Genomic DNA, 20419 nt, shown 5'->3' with positions numbered 1-20419 from the left:
GTGACGCGTCTTCTCACCACGTGGTGGCAGCTGAACGCCTTCATGACCGACGCCTCGTTCAGGAACTCGATCCTCTCCCTCAGACTCGCCGACTCGTTCACCGTCTTCACCGCCACCCGCGTCTCCGGCTCGCCCTTGATGATGTCCTTGGCCAGACCCTCGTACACCATGCCGAAGGAGCCCAGACCCAGCTGCCTCAGGATGTTGATCTTCTCGCGGGCCACCTCCCACTCGTCCTCCTCGTACACTGCGACCCCCACACACACACACATGACACTTGTTAGACCAGGTCACGTGAACCCATCAGAAGATCCAAAGACCTTCTGAAGACCACGTGGACAACAGTGTCGTCAGCGCACGTGTTAAGAGTCGAGCTTTTTAGTGCAACGACTGTTTATTTAAGCAAAAGATTACACTTATTTTTCTATTATTTCACCCAACAAAAAGACACAAAAAGACACACACACAAACGGAAAAAAACAAACACACAAAGATGTAGGCAAACACACAGAAAATAAACACATACAGACAAATAGGAACACACAAAAAGACAAAGACAGAAAAAGACACAGGCACACAAAGAAAATGTCCACACAGACACGGAAGACACACACATTCAGACGCACAATAAAGGAACACACAGACACACACATACAGAAATTTAAACTGACATGAAAAAGACTCACACACAGAATAGGAACACATACAGACAAATAGGAACACACACAAAAAGACAAAGACAGAAAAAGACACAGGCACACAAAGAAAATGTCCACACAGACACGGAAGACACACACATTCAGACGCACAATAAAGGAACACACAGACACACACATACAGAAATTTAAACTGACATGCAAAAGACAAATACTGAAAAAGACGCACACAAAGAAAAGGAACACGTACAGAGAAACACACAAAAAAAAGACACACGTGCACACAGAACGAAACACACTGATGCAAATTGGAACACACACAAAAAGACACAAACAGAAATAGACACAGGTACAGAACAAAAGGCCCACACAGACACACATACAGCGAAAGACGCACACATACAGAAAAAAACACACGGATACAGAAAAAGACGCAAACACACAGAAAAATACACACACATACAGCAAAGGACACACACGTACAGAAAAAGACGCACACATACAGACGCACACATACAGAAAAAGACGCGCACATACAGCAAAGGACGCACACGTACAGAAAAAGACGCGCACATACAGCAAAGGACTCACACATACAGAAAAAGACGCACACATACAGACGCACACGTACAGAAAAAGACGCGCACATACAGCAAAGGACTCACACATACAGAAAAAGACGCACACATACAGCAAAGGACACACACACGCACAAAAATACACACACATACAGCAAAGGACTCGCACATACAGACGCACACATACAGCAAAGGACTCGCACATACAGACGCACACATACAGCAAAGGACGCACACATACAGAAAAATCTGCTGAACACGTTCAGAAGTTTCAGAAGTAGAGATGAGTTCACTGAGAGGGAGTGAACTGTCTGTTCAAGTCATCCAGTAAATTTTTTTTTTAAAAAGAGACAAAATCCCAAATGTTTAAACCTCTACAGCCTTAAACCTGTGACGAACTGGATCCACACGTGACAAAGGTCACGACTGAAGGTCAAGGACAGTATCAAAGCTCCTACCGTCATTGGCGCTGAGGTACTCGGGGTTGGAGGAGGCGTAGATGGGTCCGCTGGGGCCTTGAGTTTGACTGAAGGACAAACACAAACATCTCAATCCAGGTCCTGTCCCACGACCTTGAGGACCTACTTCTTCTTGAACATGAAGAACCCGGCGCCGGCGATGAACAGCAAGAGAGCGAAGCAGATCACGGGCCCGATGACGATCTTGACCACGTTGAGAGGATCGTCTGCGAGAACATCATCCGTGAGTCAACGTTCCTCTACGTTCCTACACCAGACACTCACGGGCGTCCTGCACGTAGAAGTACGCCGGTTCCGTCCACGACCCGTTCCCCGCCAGCGACGTGGCCCGGATCCTGACGCTGTAGTTCCCAGAATGCATCACTTTCAGCTTGAATCCAGGCGTGGTCTTGTACAGTTTCCTGGACACGCAGTGTTTCTGCTCCTGGAGGAGGTTGAGAAGAAGAAGAGATGAGCACGAGTGTTACACACAGTTGTGTTACTTATGTGTGTGTGAATAATGAACCTACACTAACACAACTTTAGTGGTTTTGAACTAAATATTATTGCCGATGAACATAAAATGAATCTTTGACTGAGGATAAATATCCACACCCTGGACAAAGATACACACACAGTCCTACACACACAGAAAAAGACACAGAGAAACACACACACACACACAGGAAAATTCAGACACACTAACATGAAGTTAAGACACAAACACAGAAAAAGATTAACAGACACACACAAAAGAAGGAACAAGACACACGCAGACACACAGTAAGACAAACACACAAAAGACTCACAGACAGACACACAGAAAGGAAGAAAAGGATGCACACAGACACAAAAAAACAGTAAGACACAAACACAGAATAAGACTTACAGACAGACACACACAAAGGAAGAAAAAGACACACACAGTAAGACATAAAGATAAACACAAACATGCATCCAGACACTGATGCATGATAAAAGTTAAAGACACACACAGAGACACACCATCACACAGACACACACAAAGGAAGAAAAAGACACACACAGACACATGTAAGACACAAACACAGAAAAAGGCTCACAGACACACACAAAGGAAGAAAAAAACACACATACACACACAGTAAGACACAATGATAAACACAAACGTGCATCCAGACACTGATGCATGATACAAGTTAAAGACACACACAGACACACACCAGCACACAGACACACACCAGCACATAAACACAAAGACACACACCAGTACACAAACACACACCAGCACACAGACACACACCAGCACACACACACACAGACACACACCAGCACACAGACAAACAGACACACACCAGCAAACAAACACACACGAGCACACTGACACACACCAGCACTCAGACACACACCAGCACAGACACACACCAGTACACAAACACACACCAGCACACAGACACACACCAGCACACACACAGACACACACCAGCACACAGACAAACAGACACACACCAGCAAACAAACACACACGAGCACACTGACACACACCAGCACACACACACACCAGCACACACACAGACACAGACACAAAGACACACACCAGCACACACACTAACACACAGACACACACCAGCACACTGACACACACCAGCACACACACACACAGACACACACCAGCCCACACACAGACACAGACACACACCAGCACACAAACACACACGAGCACACTGACACACACCAGCACACACACACAGACACACACCAGCCCACACACAGACACAGACACACACCAACACACAAACACACATAAACACACACGAGCACACTGACACACACCAGCACACAAACACACACGAGCACACTGACACACACCAGCACACAGACACAGACACAAAGACACACACCAGCACACACACTAACACACAGACACACACCAGCACACACACCAGCACACACACTAACACACAGACACACACCAGCCCACACACTAACACACAGACACACACCAGCCCACACACAGACACAGACACACACACACACAGACACACACCAGCACACAGACAAACAGACACACACCAGCAAACAAACACACACGAGCACACTGACACACACGAGCACACTGACACACACCAGCACTCAGACACACACCAGCACTCAGACACACACCAGCACTCAGACACACACCAGCACACTGACACACACCAGCACACTGACACACACACACACCAGCACACCAGCACACCGACACACACACACACACACACACACACACACACACACACACACACACACACACACACACACACACACACACACACACACACACACACACACACACACACACACACACACACACACACACACACACAGACCATCATCAGACTCCTGATGTGTTCCGTGTGAGGACATCAGTGAACAGACATAGAAGCAGAAGACATAGAAGCAGAAGACGTAGAAGCAGAAGACACAGAAGCAGAAGACGTAGAAGCAGAAGACGTAGAAGCAGAAGACGTAGAAGCAGAAGACGTAGAAGCAGAAGACGTAGAAGCAGAAGACGTAGAAGCAGAAGACGTAGAAGCAGAAGACGTAGAAGCAGAAGACGTAGAAGCAGAAGACGTAGAAGCAGAAGACGCAGAAGCAGAAGACGCAGAAGCAGAAGACGCAGAAGCAGAAGACGTAGAAGCAGAAGACGTAGAAGCAGAAGAATCACCTCCACGTCTCCGAGCCTCTTGTAGTTGACCTCGTACAGGATGATCATTCCGTTGGGAGAGAGCGGCTCGTTCCACCTGATGTGCACAGACATGTCGAGCACGTCGCTGGTGATGGAGCCGACGATGTCGTCCGCCTTGTCTGGGAAACAAGCAGCAAAATGTATTTGATTTAATAAATACTACTTTAAATGAAGAAACGTTACTTTAAACATAAAATACTACTTTTAACATGATTTTATGAAGAAAAAGATGAACTGAAAAATGTTTACATGATTTTGTTAATATAAAAATATATATAAATACCTAAAACTTTAAACATGATTTTATATTATATTTATATTAATATGATATTTATATCATATATAAATTAAAATTATTACGTGATTTCATTTAAGAATATATAAATAATTAAAGCTCATAAGAGGATTTAATTAAAAAAAAATTAACATTAAACACAAATCTTTGAACATGATTTTACCTAAATATCTGTCAATAAATAAACGTTTGAATATATATATATATATATATCAATTAAAATTGTAACGTGATTTATAAAAAAAATACATATGTAAAAACAAATCAAACTAACATGATTTTATGAAAATATTTATAAATAAGTAAAACTTTAACATGATTTTATAAAAAAACTAATCAAACTAAGATGATTTTATTAAATTAAAAAATAAATATATATTTATATATATATGAATAATATTGTAAAGTGATTTATAAATTAATATATAAATAAAAACAACAACATAATTCTATAAAAATACATATAAATAAAAACTTTTTTTTTATAGAATCATGTTGTTTAACATAGTTTTATAAAAATATATGTAAATAAAAACAAACACGATTCTATACAAAAAAAACTTTAACATGATTTTATAAAGAAAAAACGAATCAAACTAACATGATTTTATTAAATTAAAAAATAAATAAATATATGTATATATGTATATATATACAGTATATGAATTAAAATTGTAAAGTGATTTCTAAATTAATATATAAATAAAAACAACAACATAATTCTATAAAAATACTTTTTTTTTTGTTATAGAATCATGTTGTTTAACATAGTTTTATAAAAATATATATAAATAAAAACATGATTCTATACAAAAAAAAGAACTTTAACATGATTTTATAAAAAAAACAACTAATCAAACTAACATGATTTTATTAAATTAAAAAATAAATAAATAAATATATGTATATATGTATATATATACAGTATATTAATTAAAATTGTAAAGTGATTTCTAAATTAATATATAAATAAAAACAACAACATAATTCTATACAAATACTTTTTTTTTTGTTATAGAATCATGTTGTTTAACATAGTTTTATAAAAATATATATAAATAAAAACACGATTCTATACAAAAAAAAACTTTAACATGATTTTATAAAAAAAACAACTAATCAAACTAACATGATTTTATTAAATTAAAAAATAAATAAATAAATATATGTATATATGTATATATATACAGTATATTAATTAAAATTGTAAAGTGATTTCTAAATTAATATATAAATAAAAACAACAACATAATTCTATAAAAATACTTTTTTTTTTGTTATAGAATCATGTTGTTTAACATAGTTTTATAAAAATATATATAAATAAAAACACGATTCTATACAAAAAAAAACTTTAACATGATTTTATAAAAAAAACAACTAATCAAACTAACATGATTTTATTAAATTAAAAAATAAATAAATAAATATATGTATATATGTATATATATACAGTATATTAATTAAAATTGTAAAGTGATTTCTAAATTAATATATAAATAAAAACAACAACATAATTCTATAAAAATACTTTTTTTTTTGTTATAGAATCATGTTGTTTAACATAGTTTTATAAAAATATATATAAATAAAAACATGATTCTATACAAAAAAAAACTTTAACATGATTTTATAAAATATATATATAAATAAATAAAGATTTTAACAGGATGTGACTCATCGTCGCCCCCTACTGCCCGGCGGCCTCACCTTCAGGCATGGTGCGGGCGCTGACGTAGGCCGCCATGCTGCAGCGACTGGGGTCGGGATTGTTGCAGGCCTGGATCTCGATCTGGTAGCTGGTGAAGTGGCGCAGGCTGGAGATGACGGTGGACTCCTTCGAAATCACGGTGACCACCTTCTCGCTGCTCTCGAAGCTCTCCTCGTCCTCGTAGTCCGGGCTCTGAGTGCCGGCGCTCAGGCTGGGCGCCGTGGTGAGCGAGGGGAAGGTGTGGTTGGCCACGCCCACCGCGGAGCGTCGCTGCCTGGAACGTCTGTGAGGGACGAGGGGTTTTATCACGACACCATTTTCATACGTCTTTTAAATCGTATTTTATTTTCATCATAGTTCTTTTAGGTATTTAGTTACAATTTAACTCATATTTATTATTCACTGTTCATTTTCGTGTTGCTATTGAACCTCTGGCCGCTAGGTGGCAGCAGTCATTACGCTCTCCGCTGCTAAAGGAAGAAAGGAATCCCAGGGATGATTGAGGACGAGAGGATACAGTGCGTCCAGCAGCTTTTAAAGCTGATGTTTGGACATATTTTGGTTTGAAAACAAATGAAATCAGTTACAACTGAGGACGAGAGGATACAGTGCGTCCAGCAGCTTTTAAAGCTGATGTTTGGACATATTTTGGTTTGAAAACAAATGAAATCAGTTACAACTGAGGACGAGAGGATACAGTGAGTCCAGCAGCTTTTAAAGTTGATGTTTGGACATATTTTGGTTTGAAAACAAATGAAATCAGTTACAACTGAGGACGAGAGGATACAGTGAGTCCAGCAGCTTTTAAAGTTGATGTTTGGACATATTTTGGTTTGAAAACAAATGAAAGCAGTTACGACTGAGGACGAGAGGATACAGTTACTCCAGCAGCTTTTAAAGATGATGTTTGGACATATTTTGGTTTGAAAACAAATGAAATCAGTTACGACTGAGGACGAGAGGATACAGTGAGTCCAGCAGCTTTTAAAGCTGATGTTTGGACATATTTAGGTTTGAAAACAAATGAAAACAGTAACAACTTCGTCAAGAGTCATGTGGTCTGTAAATTCTGCAACACCAGAGTCAAGTAGTGGACAATACTACACATATATACTTGTTACTACAGTAATGCAGTTCAATACACACACCGTACAGCTGGCGAGAGTAATGTTGTACAACAAATCTTTGATGTGTCGTGACTGTGACTCACATCATGTGTTGTTTATAGATGTTTGTGTTCAGGTGACACGTGCTCCTCACAGAAGTTTAAAAAATGTGTTTTTATTCAAATAGTTACACATGTTATTCCCCGGCTAGAGATGCTAAACCATGATCATGAGTTTCTGATGAAATTAAATAACATGATAAGTTTCCAGATAACTGCTGCCCTGGTCGCACTTTCCTCACAACATCACATGTCATTTGACGGAAAAACAAGAAGTGCTGATGTTAAGCTGGTGGTCATAATGTTGTGGACGATTAATGCAAATAATATATCATTTAATCTTACGGTAAAATCTAGTTCCTGTATGTGAAGTCAACTGAAAATATGTGTTACAATATACAAGAGTAACATTGTGTTGTTTTAGTAGTTTTTGCTGTATTCGTAGTAGTGGTATCTGTAGATGATGTTAACTACTAGTAAAAGTGGAAGTAAAGTTTCAGTAGTTGTAAAATAGTAGAAGTGTTAAGTAGCAGTAGTGAAATATAAGTAATGGTAGTAAAGTGGCAGTATTACAGTGCTACTAGTAATTAAGGAGTAGTAGAAGTAACAAAGTAGTATTAGTAGTACTAGTTGGGAAGTAGTATAACCTAAGTACATTAATAGTATTAAAAAGTCGTATTAGCAACAATTTTAGTAATAATATGTTGTAGTGCTAAAGAAGTAGTAGTTGGGAAGTAGTAAAAGTAGTAACACAGTAGAGTCAAGATACAGTAGTAGTAGTAAGGAAGTAGAATTTAAAATTAGTACAGCACAATTAGTAGTAAAAATAAGTAGTAGTAGCCATTAGGTAGAAGTTGTGAATAACTTATGTAGTAGTAGTAGAAGTAAGAATTTGTAGTAATGAAATAGAAGTAGTAGTTTTAATAATGTAGTATTATTAATGTATAAGTAGCAGTTGGAATAAAGCATTAGTCTTATGGTAGTAGTAGTAACAATGACGTAGTGGTAGTAATGACTTAGTATTATGAGTAATAAAGTAGTAGTTGTGATAAACTAATAGTAGTAGTAAGTATTTGTAGTAATGAAATAGAAGTAGTAGTTTTAATAATGTAGTATTATTAATGAACTAGTAGTAGTTGAAATATAGTATTCAGAGTAATAAAGTAGTAGTTGTGATAAACTCGTAGAAGTAAGGAAGAATAAGTAGTAGAATTAAAGCATTAAATTAAAGTATTAGTTGTAGTATTAGTAACAAAGTAGTAGCAGTTGAGTAGTAGAATCAAAGTAGTATTAGTTGTAATGAAGTAGTAGTATTAGTAACAAAGTAGTAGCAGTTGAGTAGTAGAATCAAAGTAGTATTAGTTGTAATGAAGTAGTAGTATTAGATACAAAGAAGTATCAGTTGAGTAGTAGAATCAAAGTAGTATTAGTTGTAATGAAGTAGTAGTATTAGTAACAAAGTAGTAGCAGTTGAGTAGTAGAATCAAAGTAGTATTAGTTGTAATGAAGTAGTAGTATTAGATACAAAGAAGTATCAGTTGAGTAGTAGAATGAAATTAGTATTAGTTGTTATGAAGTAGTAGTATTAGTAACAAAGTAGTAGCAGTTGACTAGTAGAATCAAAGTAGTACAGTGGTAGTAGCTTCTGATACACTACAAAGCACTCACTTGGTCTCGAAGACCTCGTTGTGAAGGTAGTTCTCGAAGGTCTTGCGATACTCCGAGTCCTCCTTCTCCTTCTTCAGCTCCTTCTCCGTCTTAGGACACGCGCAGCAGCGTCTGCCGTGACCTTGACCCTCGGTCTGGTTCCACTTGTGCTCCTCACTCGTGTCCACCTGGGTCGGCACTCGAGAAGGAAGCTTCATCCCTGGAGGAGACACACGACGGCTTGTTGCACCACATCCACAACTTGCACACAATGCTTGTGTCCATGTGTGTGTGTGTGTGTGTGCTTATTTGTGTGACTATGTGTTTCTGAAGAAGGTTAGCGTGCAATTACAGAATTTGACTTTGTGTATGTGTTTTTGTGTGTGTATTTGTCAATAGGCGTGTGCTTCTATATGTGTGTGTCTCTGTTTTTATGTGTGTGTGTGTGTGTATGTTTGTGTCTCTGCGTTTGTTTGTGTGTTTGTATCCTTATGTTTGTGTGTATGTGTATGATTTTGTGGCTGTCTATGTTTGTGTCCATGTGCTTATGTACTGTATGTCTATGTGTGTGTCTCTATGCGTGTGTGTGTGCATGTGAGTGTGCATGTGTGTGTGTGTATGTCTATGTGTGTGAGTGTGTGTGTGTGTGCAAGTGTGTGTGTTTGGGTGTCTATGTGTGTGTGTCTATGTGCGTGTGTGTGTGCATGTCTGTGAGTGTGTGTATTTGGGTGTGTGTGTGTGTTTTATGCAAGGGTGTTTGGGTGTCCATGTGTGTGTCTCTATGCGTGTGTGTGTGTGCGCAAGTGTCTTTGTTTGGGTGTCTATGTGTGTCTGTATCTCTATGTGTGAGTGTGTGTGTGTGCAAGTGTGTGTGTTTGGGTGTCTATGTGTGTGTGTGTTTTATGCAAGTGTGTTTGGGTGTCCATGTGTGCGTCTCTATGCGTGTGTGTGTGTGCGCAAGTGTCTGTGTTTGGGTGTCTATGTTCTGTTTGTGCATGTTTGTGTGTGCAAGTGTGTGTGTGTTTGGGTGTCTGTGTGTTTGGGTGTCTATGTGTGTGTGTGCAAGTGTGTGTGTGTTTGGGTGTCTATGTGTGTGTGTGTGTGTGTGTGTGTGCATGTCTGTGAGTGTGTGCAAGTGTGTGTATTTGGGTGTCTGTGTGTGTGTGTGTGTGTTTTATGCAAGTGTGTTTGGGTGTCCATGTGTGTGTCTCTATGCGTGTGTATGTGTGCGCAAGTGTCTGTGTTTGGGTGTCTATGTGTGTGTGTGTATGTCTATGTGTGAGTGTGTGTGTGCAAGTGTGTGTGTTTGGGTGTCTATGTGTGTGTGTGCAAGTGTGTGTGTTTGGGTGTCTATGTGTGTGTGTGCAAGTGTGTGTGTTTGGGTGTCCATGTGTGTGTCTCTATGCGTGTGTATGTGTGCGCAAGTGTCTGTGTTTGGGTGTCCATGTGTGTGTCTCTATGCGTGTGTATGTGTGCGCAAGTGTCTGTGTTTGGGTGTCTATGTGTGTGTGTGTATGTCTATGTGTGAGTGTGTGTGTGCAAGTGTGTGTGTTTGGGTGTCTATGTGTGTGTGTGCAAGTGTGTGTGTTTGGGTGTCCATGTGTGTGTCTCTATGCGTGTGTATGTGTGTGCAAGTGTGTGTGTTTGGGTGTCTATGTGTGTGTGTGTGTATGTCTATGTGTGAGTGTGTGTGTGCAAGTGTGTGTGTTTGGGTGTCTATGTGTGTGTGTGTATGTGTATGTGTGAGTGTGTGTGTGCAAGTGTGTGTGTTTGGGTGTCTATGTGTGTGTGTGTGCAAGTGTGTGTGTTTGGGTGTCTATGTGTGTGTATGTGTGAGTGTGGAGTACCCGGAGTACCATAGTACAGCAGTACAGCAGTACAGCGCACCTTTCTGACAGTAGTCGAACTTGTAGAGCTCGCTCGCCTCTGCCTGGCGCCGACAGTAGACAATGTAGTGAGTGATGTTGCCGTTGGGGTCGTTGGGAGGTTTCCACTTGAGGAGGATCTGGGACGACGAGTTGGACGAGGAGATCGGGTCCAGAGGGACTGACGGTTCTGAGGAGAGAGCGATTCTTCTTGTGAATCCCTTCATGACTCAAGGACTTCTTTATGGAAGTATATCATCTGGATATTTGATGATTGTCATTATGAAATACTTGAAAACATGGAATATAATCATGTTTACTTTTTTAAATATGAAAAATACTTGTGAAGTAATGTGACGTAATAAAGTAGAAGTTAGAAATAGGTAGTATAAATGAAATTGTTATTAATTAAGAAGTAGTATTGATAAAGTAGTATTAAGAAAGAGGTAGTATTAATGAAGTAGTAGTATTTATAAAGTAGTAGTGAGAAAGAGGTAGTATTATTAAAGTATGAGTAAGAAAGAGGTAGCATTAATGAAGTAGCAGTATTAATGAATCAGTAGTGTTGATAAAGTAGTAGTAAGAAATAGGTTGTATTATTAAAGTAGTAGTAAGAAAAAGGTAGTATTAATGAAGTAGTAGTGAGAAAGAGGTAGTATTATTAAAGTATCAGTAAGAAAGAGGTAGTATTAATGAAGTAGTAGTATAAATGAAGTAGCAGTATTAATGAATTAGTAGTATTGATAAAGTAGTATTAAGAAATCAGTAGTATTATTAAAGTAGTAGTAAGAAAAAGTTAGTATTAATGAAGTAGTAGTATTAATTAAGTACTAGTAAGAAAGAGGTAGTATACATGAAGTAGTAGTATTAATAAAGAAGTAGTAAGAAAGAGGTAGTATCAATGAATTAGTAGTATTGATGAAGTAGTAGTAAGAAATAGGTAGTATTATTAAAGTAGTAGTAGTAAGAAAAAGGTAGTATTAATGAAGTAGTAGTATTAATAAAGAACTAGTAAGAAAGAGGTAGTATTAATGAAGTAGTAGTATTAATAAAGTGCTAGTAAGAAAGAGATAGTATTAATGAAGTAGTAGTATTAATAAAGTACTTGTAAGAAAGAGGTAGTATTAAAGAAGTAGTAGTATTAATGAAGTAGTAGTAAGAAAGAGGTAGTATTAATGAAGTAGTAGTATTAATAAAGAACTAGTAAGAAAGAGGTAGTATTAATGAAGTAGTAGTATTAATAAAGTACTAGTAAGAAAGAGGTTGTATTAATGAAGTAGTAGTAAGAAAGAGGTAGTATTAATGAAGTAGTAGTATTAATAAAGAAATAGTAAGAAAGAGGTAGTATTAATGAAGTAGTAGTATTAATAAAGTACTAGTAAGAAAGAGGTTGTATTAATGAAGTAGTAGTATTATTAAAGTACTAGTAAGAAAGAGGTAGTATATAATAATGTTTCCGGGGCTGGAAGAAGATCCAGATTCCGGTGACAAGATGATTGACAGCTGGTGAGAGAGGAGTGGCTGCGGGCGAGCGAGCAGACGTGTTAGTGATGAAACGCTGAACATTGTTCTGACACTTGTTCGACCGCATTGTCAGACGACACCTGGCGGCGTCATGACAGGTGACATCATCGGACGACACCTGGCGGCGTCATGACAGGTGACATCATCGGACGACACCTGACAGGTGACATCATCAGACGACACCTGACAGGTGACATCATCGGACGACACCTGCCAGGTGACATCATCAGAAGACACCTGACAGGTGACATCATCAGACGACACCTGACAGGTGACATCATCGGACGACACCTGACAGGTGACATCATCAGACGACACCTGACAGGTGACATCATCAGACGACACTTGACAGGTGACATCATCAGACGACACCTGACGGCGTCATGACAGGTGACATCATCAGACGACACCTGACGGCGTCATGACAGGTGACATCATCAGACGACACCTGACAGGTGACATCATCGGAAGACACCTGACAGGTGACATCATCGGAAGACACCTGACAGGTGACGTCATCGGAAGACACCTGACAGGTGACATCATCAGACGACACCTGACAGGTGACGTCATCGGAAGACACCTGACAGGTGACATCATCAGACGACACCTGACAGGTGACATCATCAGACGACACCTGACAGGTGACATCATCGGAAGACACCTGACAGGTGACGTCATCGGAAGACACCTGACAGGTGACATCATCAGACGACACTTGACAGGTGACGTCATCGGAAGACACCTGACAGGTGACATCAGACGACACCTGACAGGTGACATCATCAGAAGACACCTGACAGGTGACATCATCAGAAGACACCTGACAGGTGACATCATCAGACGACACCTGACAGGTGACATCATCAGACGACACCTGACAGGTGACATCATCGGAAGACACCTGTTAGATGACATCATCGGAAGACACCTGACAGGTGACATCATCGGAAGACACCTGACAGGTGACATCATCGGAAGACACCCGACAGGTGACATCATCGGAAGACACCCGACAGGTGACATCATCGAAAGACACCTGACAGGTGACATCATCAGACGACACCTGACAGGTGACATCATCTGAAGACACCTGACAGGTGACATCATCAGACGACACCTGACAGGTGACATCATCGGACGACACCTGACAGGTGACATCATCGGACGACACCTGACAGGTGACATCATCGGAAGACACCTGACAGGTGACATCATCGAAAGACACCTGACAGGTGACATCATCGAAAGACACCTGACAGGTGACATCATCAGACGACACCTGACAGGTGACATCATCTGAAGACACCTGACAGGTGACATCATCGGAAGACACCTGACAGGTGACATCATCCGACGACACCTGACAGGTGACATCATCGGAAGACACCTGACAGGTGACATCATCGGACGACACCTGACAGGTGACATCATCGGAAGACACCTGACAGGTGATATCATCGAAAGACACCTGACAGGTGACATCATCTGAAGACATCTGACAGGTGACATCATCGGAAGACACCTGACAGGTGACATCATCAGACGACACCTGACAGGTGACATCATCGGAAGACACCTGACAGGTGACATCATCGGACGACACCTGACAGGTGACATCATCGGACGACACCTGACGGCGTCATGACAGGTGACATCATTGGAAGACACCTGACAGGTGACATCATCGGACGACACCTGACAGGTGACATCATCGGACGACACCTGACAGGTGACATCATCGGACGACACCTGACAGGTGACATCATCAGACGACACCTGACAGGTGACATCATCAGACGACACCTGACAGGTGACATCATCGGAAGACACCTGACAGGTGACGTCATCGGAAGACACCTGACAGGTGACATCATCAGACGACACTTGACAGGTGACGTCATCGGAAGACACCTGACAGGTGACATCATCAGACGACACCTGACAGGTGACATCATCAGACGACACCTGACAGGTGACATCATCAGACGACACCTGACAGGTGACATCATCAGACGACACCTGACAGGTGACATCATCGGAAGACACCTGACAGGTGACATCATCGGAAGACACCTGACAGGTGACATCATCAGACGACACCTGACAGGTGACATCATCGGACGACACCTGACAGGTGACATCATCAGACGACACCTGACAGGTGACATCATCGGACGACACCTGACAGGTGACATCATCAGACGACACCTGACAGGTGACATCATCGGACGACACCTGACAGGTGACATCATCGAAAGACACCTGACAGGTGACATCATCAGACGACACCCGACAGGTGACATCATCAGACGACACCTGACAGGTGACATCATCGGAAGACACCTGACAGGTGACATCATCGGAAGACACCTGACAGGTGACATCATCGGACGACACCTGACAGGTGAGCGGACTCACTGGTGGCGTTGGTGCGCACGTAGATGATCTGGGTCTTGGCTCCGTTGACCGGGTTGTCTTCAGAGGTGGACAGCTGGGCCTTCACCATGATGGCGTACTGCGTCCACGGCTTGAGCCCCATGATGACGAACCCGGGGTCCAACTGTTTGGTGCTGCTGGAGTAATGGAACGGAGCCTCCATGTCTGCGATGGCCCAGCTGTTGGAGCCGCAGGCGTCCTGTCCGTCAAACTCCGTCACGTTACGAAAAGGCCTGAAGAAGAAGAGACGAGAGTTTCATCTCCAGAAACTTGGACATTTGCTTCTTATTAGTAGTACATGTAGTAAATGAAGCGGTGGTTGTATCAAAGTAGTAGTACTATTGAAGTAGTAGTTATAAAGAAGTGGCAGTACTAGTAATATCGAAGTAGTAGTAGAAATAAAGTATAAGTAACGAAGTAGTATCTATAATGTAGTGGCAGTAGTAGTAATATCGTATTAGTAGTAGGAAAAAGTTATGGTAAAAAAGTAGCATTGGTAGTTGTAAAGTAGTGGTACTGGTAGTAGTAAAGTAGTAGTGATAGTTGTAAAGAAATTGTAGTAGTAGAAAAAAGTACTAGTGACAAAGTAGTCGTGGTGGTTATAAAGTATTGGAAGTTGTAAAGTAATAGTCACAAAGCAGGAGTAGTAGTAATAAGGTAGTGGTGGTAGTAGTAGTAGTAGTAAAATGGCAGTCAAAGTAGGAGTAGATATAAAGTAGTGGTAGTCGTAGTAATAAAGTGTTAGTAACAAATGAATAACTTAATAGTAATAACGTAATAATAATAGTAGTAGAAAAGAAGAAGTAGTAGTAAAGTAGTAGTAACAAAGTAGTAGTCGGCGTAGTAGTAATAAAGAAGTGGTAGTTATAGTAACAAATTAGCAAAAAATGTGTAATAGTAGTAGTAATAAAGTAGTAGCAGAAGTAAAGTAGTTTTAGGAGAAGTAAAGTAGTAGTGGTTATAAAGTAGTAGTGTTAGTAATAAAGGACCAGTAATAATAAAGTTGTTGGAGTAGTAGTAATACAGTTGTGTTAGTTATGAAGTAGTAGCTATAAAGTAGTAGCAATAACATAGTAGTAGTAGTATTAATAATAAAGTAGTGCTTGTTGTAGTAATAAAGTAGAAGTCGTAAGTAGTTACAAGTAATAGTACTATTGGAGTGGTATTAGTAGTAGAAACAAAATAGTTGTGATTAAGTAGTAGTAACAAACTAGTAGCAACAGAAAGTAGGAGTAATAAAGTAGTAGTAACTCAGTTTTTATCTTTAAAGTTGAACTAAAGTGTGTATTTGCGAGTGTGTTAAAGGGACGCGTGACTCTATTGCATCATCAGTGTCCTTCTGTCACTGCACGTCATCAATCCCGGAAGTCTCCACCTCCAAGTGACTCGTTGTATAAACAAAGTTGGGCCTGATTACAGCTGGCTGGAGGAGGAGTGAAGCCATTGTTAAGTCATAATGGACTCTTGTAACCTCTCGTTCGCCCAGATTTCAGAGCAACTCTATAAAGTGATGAGTGTAAAACATGGTCCTCATGAGGAACTTCTTGGAGAGAAGAACATTGACGACGCGTCTCCGGTGGAGTTCCTGCTCCGACAGAAGATGAACTCACGCTTCTTTCCAGAGAACCATGAAGCCCAGCAAGTCCCGGAAGTCCCGCGGCCAGAAGGCTTCCCACTTGACCAAGATCTTGTCGCTAATGGTCCGGATGACGGTGAAGTTCAGCAGCTGGTTCTTGCCTGGAATCAGACGCTTCACGGTCAGAGACGTCACCGGGAGCTTCTGACCCACCTTCTCCGGAGAACCCCTGAGGGGGGAACTTACACGAGGCCTGGTCTCCGTTGGTCTTGAGCGCGATGTCGTTCATGACCCGTCGCTCCCGTAGACCCGTGACCTCCTCCATCTCCAGGATCTCCGACAGGCAGAGCTTGGAGTTGTAGTGGAAGTACAGGCTTCCCTTGGCGATGGTCAGCTTGTGTTTGGACCAGTCCCAGAGCTGACGCAGGTTCTGGTTGTCCTGGATGTAGAAGGAGTAGCTGCTGGCGAAGACCAGGAGGTGGTGGTCAGCGTTATAGGGGGGGGGGTGCAGGGGGGTGGGTTAGACCTACTCGTTCTCCAGCTGGTCTCCGTGGATGACCCGGAGCTTCCTGAAGAACAAGAGGGACACCAGGGCGTAGGAATGCTGCACCTTCAGGTAGCCCGTGATCTCCTCCAGCTGACCCAGACTCGACTCCAGCTCCGTGGCGACGTTGTCTGACGATCACAGCGAAAACAAAAAAATGAATAAACATGTGTTGACACGTAGAGTTGGATATTGTAGTTTTAATCATTCAAAAATGTATCTTATAGAGTCAATATGTTTCAACGTGTCGTCTTTTGAACTCAACATATAAATGTTGCTCAATAGTCACCAGACCAGACCAAACGAGTACCGAGAAAAATATTGAATTCAATCGTTTAAAAATATAGATACAATATTTTGGCGGTAATTTGGTGATTTTACCGTTGATTTTATTCAAATTACTCTTGTTTTAAAATGAGTCGTTTTTATTTTAAATCCTCTAGAAAAATCTCTTAATCAGTTTCATCAGAATATTGATTACATTTAACATTTCAAATATTTAAACTTTGAATTTTCTATTTAAAAGTTGTTTTTGTAAGAATTGTTTTTCTTTCTTTCATCCATCCATCTATTCATCCATTCATCCATCCGACCATCATTCAATACATCCATCCAACCATCCATTCTCACATCCATTCATCCATCAATTCATCCATCCATTCATTCATCCTTCCATACATCCATCCAACCATCCATCATTAAATACATCTATCCAACCATCCATTCATCATTCCATCCATCCATCCATACATCCATCAATTCATCCATCCATCCATCCATCCACACATCAATCAATTCATCCATCCACACATCAATCAATTCATCCATCTATCCATCCATCCATCGATTCATCCATCCATCCATCAATTCATAAATCCATTCATTCATCCTTCCTTCCATCCATCCATCCATCCATTCATCCTTCCACACATACATGCATTCATCCTTCCATCCATCCATCCATCCACACATACATGCATTCATCCTTCCATCCATCCATCCATCCATTTTTCCACACATACATGCATTCTTCCTTCCATCCATCCATTCATCCTTCCACAAATACAAGCATTCATCCTTCCATCCATCATCCTTCCTTCCATCCATCCATCCATCCATCCATCCATTCATTCATCCTTCCACAAATACATGCATTCATCTTTCCATCCATCATCCTTCCTTCCATCCATCCATCCATCCTTCCACACATACATGCATTCATCCTTCCATCCATCCATCCATCCATCCATCCACACATACATGCATTCATCCTTCCATCCATCATCCTTCCATCCATCCAACTCAAATGTTATTCAATAGCTCTATATAGAGGTATCAATTGTTTTTTTTTAATGATTTAATTATATTATATTTAATTTTACACACAGGTTAATATTTTACTTCCAATCATTTAAATGATCTAAATTCAATTTTTTTTTATACGTGGCCTTTAAAATTCAAAACATAAATGTTTGCTTTTAACATTACAATAAGAAAAATCCAAAGTTTGAAATGTAACATTGGATGATAAGAAATGTTTTGAACAGCAGATGAACCATGGAGTCAGTAGGTTGAGTGCAGCAGGATCATGAGCAACTGTACGACTTCAGGAGAAACACGGACACACACGTACTTCCTCCTCTCAGCTTGATGATCAGACTCCCCACCAGGATGGTACAACCTCTCAGCGCCTGCAGCGACATCACCGAGTCCACGTACTTCCTCCCCGTGCACACCTTCGGACACGGACCGGCACACGGCGTGCAGTTGAACCTGTGGAGTCACAGCACAGAGATCACGCGTGTTAGATTCATGTGTTCAACCTATAATACTACATAACTACACCTCTGAAGTGTTTGCCTTGTATACTAAACTTTTTATTATCTACTTTACCTTTTTAAGAATTATTAATTGATTATTTAGTTAATATTTATATGTTCTATAGATCAATTTATTAAAAAAAAGAATATTTTTATTATTATTTTATTTTACCATCTTTTTTTTAGTTTATTTAGTAAGTATTTATTGTATTTTTTAAAACAATTAAACCCTCTTTTTTTAAGATTCTATAGAAAATATTTTGTATTTATATTTATTGTATTTCGTTTGAAAACTAGCACTAACTTTAAACCATAACAAATATATACCTTTTCGATATTTTTCTAATTTGAGTATATTTTTAGAATTATTATTTTTATTATTTTATATTTTTAATACATGTTTATTTATTAATTAATTGTATAGAAAATAAACCAAATCCTTAACCATAACAAATGAATCTAATTAAATTTAATTCATCATCTTTCAAACTTTTTCAATATTTATTTAATTATCTGATTTACCTTTTTGAGTATTATTAATCCATTCATTTAGTTCATTTTTCTATATTCTATAGATCTATAATAAATTATAAAAAATAAAACGTAGCCCTGACACATTAAAAACTTTTGAATATTATTTTGGTAGGTTTTTATTATATATATATATATTTTTTTATATATTTTATATTTATATTTAATTTATATTTTTTATATTTAAAGTGATTTTAATACAAAAAAATGCTTTCTTTAATCATTTATATACATTTTAATGTATTTATAACAGTTCAAATGAAAAAACTTCACTAACTTCAAACCAGAATAAACGTAATTGTATTTATTTAGAATTTCTTCATACCTTTTTTCTATTTAAGTATCTTTTTAAGAATTATTTGACTTATTTTACATTTTCTATTTTTAATACATGTTTGTTTATTGATTTAACTTTTAGAAAATAAACCTAAAGCCAATTCCTAAACCATAACAAATAATAATATTAAATGGTTTTATTTATTATTTTATAAATTAGTTTATTTTTTATTATCATACTTTTTTTTATTATTATTCCCTTTATTAAATTTTTTTTATTTACAAATACATGTTCAATACCCATTTAATTTTTATTTTTTTAATATTCTAAACCATAACAAATGTAACCGTTTTTATTTATTCTTACTTTAAATGTTTTCAGTCATTTTTTATTTTATTATCATTTATTGTATTTATTTTCATTTTTAAGAATTATTAATTTTTTTATTAATATATTACACTTATGAAAATAAGCCCTAAACCTTTTTTTTTTTTTTCCTAGAAAACCAGTTATATAGTAACTATAGTTTACAAGTGTTTAAAATGAACTGCATGAAGGGAAAGGCTCTAAAAAAAAAGGGAGGCAGAAGGAAACGAGTGGTGATTGAAATGAAGGCTTCACTCCAG

At 39.0% G+C, this 20419-nt stretch overlaps 1 protein-coding gene across 2 annotated transcripts in view; it reads right to left on the bottom strand.

The window, feature by feature from the left end:
- insra (insulin receptor a) overlaps nt 1–20419 on the bottom strand; it is a 67201-nt gene that overhangs the window by 7687 nt on the left and 39095 nt on the right. The window contains exons 4-16 of one of the 2 annotated variants that reach the window (XM_087811890.1): nt 18799–18938; nt 17152–17296; nt 16868–17079; nt 16656–16782; nt 15028–15278; nt 11105–11272; nt 9239–9437; nt 6405–6688; nt 4379–4518; nt 1978–2137; nt 1820–1919; nt 1693–1760; nt 18–247 (exon numbers count right to left, since the gene is read on the bottom strand). In XM_087811890.1, coding sequence (XP_087668016.1) covers nt 18–247; nt 1693–1760; nt 1820–1919; nt 1978–2137; nt 4379–4518; nt 6405–6688; nt 9239–9437; nt 11105–11272; nt 15028–15278; nt 16656–16782; nt 16868–17079; nt 17152–17296; nt 18799–18938 — 2224 coding nt within the window. Of the gene's footprint in view, nt 1–17; nt 248–1692; nt 1761–1819; nt 1920–1977; nt 2138–4378; nt 4519–6404; nt 6689–9238; nt 9438–11104; nt 11273–15027; nt 15279–16655; nt 16783–16867; nt 17083–17151; nt 17297–18798; nt 18939–20419 lie in introns of both variants that reach the window. The other variant, XM_087811889.1, reaches the window with a different exon arrangement.

Source organism: Callionymus lyra, chromosome 16, assembly GCF_982586985.1.
Source record: "Callionymus lyra chromosome 16, fCalLyr1.hap1.1, whole genome shotgun sequence".
Lineage (NCBI taxonomy): Eukaryota > Metazoa > Chordata > Actinopteri > Syngnathiformes > Callionymidae > Callionymus > Callionymus lyra.
This window is presented reverse-complemented; position numbering and strand designations above follow the sequence as displayed.